A 2,040-nucleotide genomic window follows, 5' to 3' on the forward strand; every position below is an offset into this window, starting at 1 on the left:
GGGCGGTGTCAGCAGCGCCTGGGCCAGCCCGGGCTGGTCGGGGGACGAGCTGCTGTGCTGCCGGTGTCAGGGGGCTCGGTCAGAGCCCCGAGGCCGCAGAGCAGCCGCTGGAGCCTGTCGCAGCCCGTGACTTCCCGTCCCTGGCGCTGCTTAGATAATATTTGCAGAGAGCCTTGATGTCCCCCTCCCCATAAGAGGCGGGATTTAGCCTCTGTGAGATTTACTTCCACCATAGCCAATTCAACTGTTTGTGTGATGTTTCTCCTTTTTTTTTTAGTCTGCAACTATTCCGCTCTTCATGAGTAACAAAGATGTTGCTGCAGAAGCGGTGAGTGCTTTTGCTTGGTCGAGCTCATTGCTTTTCTTGGTTTGCCTCTGGAGCTGAGGAGGGGGGCTGACTCTGTTTCCCTTCTCACAGGTAACAGGCAGTGGCAAAACCTTAGCGTTTGTAATTCCCATACTGGAAATTCTCCTCAGACGGGAAGAAAAATTAAAGAAAATGCAGGTAAGATTAATTTGTTCAGTTCTGAGTATGCTTTTATGGTGTGCCAGTAAGATTTGATGACTCTAGGAAAAGTACCAATAAGGAAAATTGCATACACATGCAGTGACTGTGTGCTCAGCTCTTTGGTATAGCAGTAACAATAAAATGTTTAAAACTTGAAAATAAATATTGGGGTGCTTTCCTTGCACTTAGAGACAGCTTTTTATTTGACACGATCAAAACAGGTTTCTGAGCTGTTAGAAAAGTGTCTTAAAACATCAAATACGATGATGCACTGCAAACAAGAGCCTTTGTATGCTTTTTGGCATTCATTCACTTTGAATACATTTTAGCGTACAGAGAACTTGGGCTGTTATTTGTTATTAAATATCATTGTGAGATGCTGCTCTTTGAGTGGAGGTATTCTGCACATTTGTATAACTTTCATAGATACTTTCTGTTATTTTGTACACTTTAGTGTATTTCTATGGAAATGTTTTGTGTAAAACTAGGATCGTAAACATGGCTCATGCTCAGCTTGTAAGGGAGAATTTTGCCCAAATTTTTCTTCCAGTCTCTTATATTCCATAAATTCCTTTTGTTTTTCATGTGCAGGTTGGAGCTATAATTATCACACCAACAAGGGAATTAGCTATTCAAATTGATGAGGTGCTATCACATTTCACAAAACACTTCCCAAGGTTTAGGTGAGTGAACTTCAGGCTTGTTGTGACCATAGTTCCTTTTCCTTTAGAATTCTGTCATTTGTAAACTAGCAAAACCTAAAGATGACCTAAATGTTTCTGTTTTATTGTTTTAGTCAGATTCTTTTAATTGGTGGTAGGAATCCCATGGAAGATGTTGAAAAGTTTAAGGAATGTGGGTGAGTTGATTGTCAACAGTTTTTTTTTTATCAATGCCTCGCAGCTGTGGTTTTTTCCTTGTCCGTAGGGATTTCAGATTAGAGCTTTGGTCCTGCTGGTGCGAAGAGCTGATGGTAAAGCATGAGTATGTTAAGGTGTATGCTGAGGAAATTGTGGATTCTTTTTGTTGAGTGTGATATGCCAGGCACTGAAATATGCATACAGTTAGAAGTGACAAAATGAAATTGTTTTATTGAAGAATGCAGTCAACTTGCATGCAGGTTTGTGCTGCGATAACAATCTTAGCAGCTCCCCCAAAGTCCTTACCTCGCACAGGTATAAAATTGCTGTGTGTCTTGTTCACAAACAGTGGGAACATCATTGTAGCTACACCTGGCCGCTTGGAGGATCTGTTCAGAAGAAAAGCAGACGGGCTGGATCTAGCAAGTTGTGTGAAGTCTCTGGATGTGTTGGTATTAGATGAAGCAGACAGACTTCTAGATATGGGCTTTGAAGCAAGGTATTTAAATAATAAATTCTAGTAATATTTCTGAAGTTTTAAATGAGTTCACATATGATTGCTGTGAAAGAGCATGGCCTACGATGACCTCTGAAGTTAGATTTGTTCTGTTTTGTTCTTTGATCTATCTTTGCTCCATGGACTACATAAAGCAATTGTGAAGGGGGAAGATA

General features: G+C 41.2%; 1 protein-coding gene across 1 annotated transcript in view; it reads left to right on the forward strand.

The window, feature by feature from the left end:
• DDX55 (DEAD-box helicase 55) overlaps window positions 1–2,040 on the forward strand; it is a 9,386-nt gene that overhangs the window by 1,466 nt on the left and 5,880 nt on the right. Inside the window, exons 2-6 of the mRNA XM_009643131.2 lie at window positions 278–328; window positions 419–505; window positions 1,100–1,191; window positions 1,305–1,367; window positions 1,718–1,867. Of these exons, the coding sequence (XP_009641426.2) occupies window positions 278–328; window positions 419–505; window positions 1,100–1,191; window positions 1,305–1,367; window positions 1,718–1,867 (443 nt within the window). The remainder of the gene's footprint in view (window positions 1–277; window positions 329–418; window positions 506–1,099; window positions 1,192–1,304; window positions 1,368–1,717; window positions 1,868–2,040) is intronic.

This window comes from Egretta garzetta, unplaced genomic scaffold (assembly GCF_000687185.1).
Source record: "Egretta garzetta isolate BGI_Z169 unplaced genomic scaffold, ASM68718v1 scaffold447, whole genome shotgun sequence".
Classification (NCBI taxonomy): domain Eukaryota; kingdom Metazoa; phylum Chordata; class Aves; order Pelecaniformes; family Ardeidae; genus Egretta; species Egretta garzetta.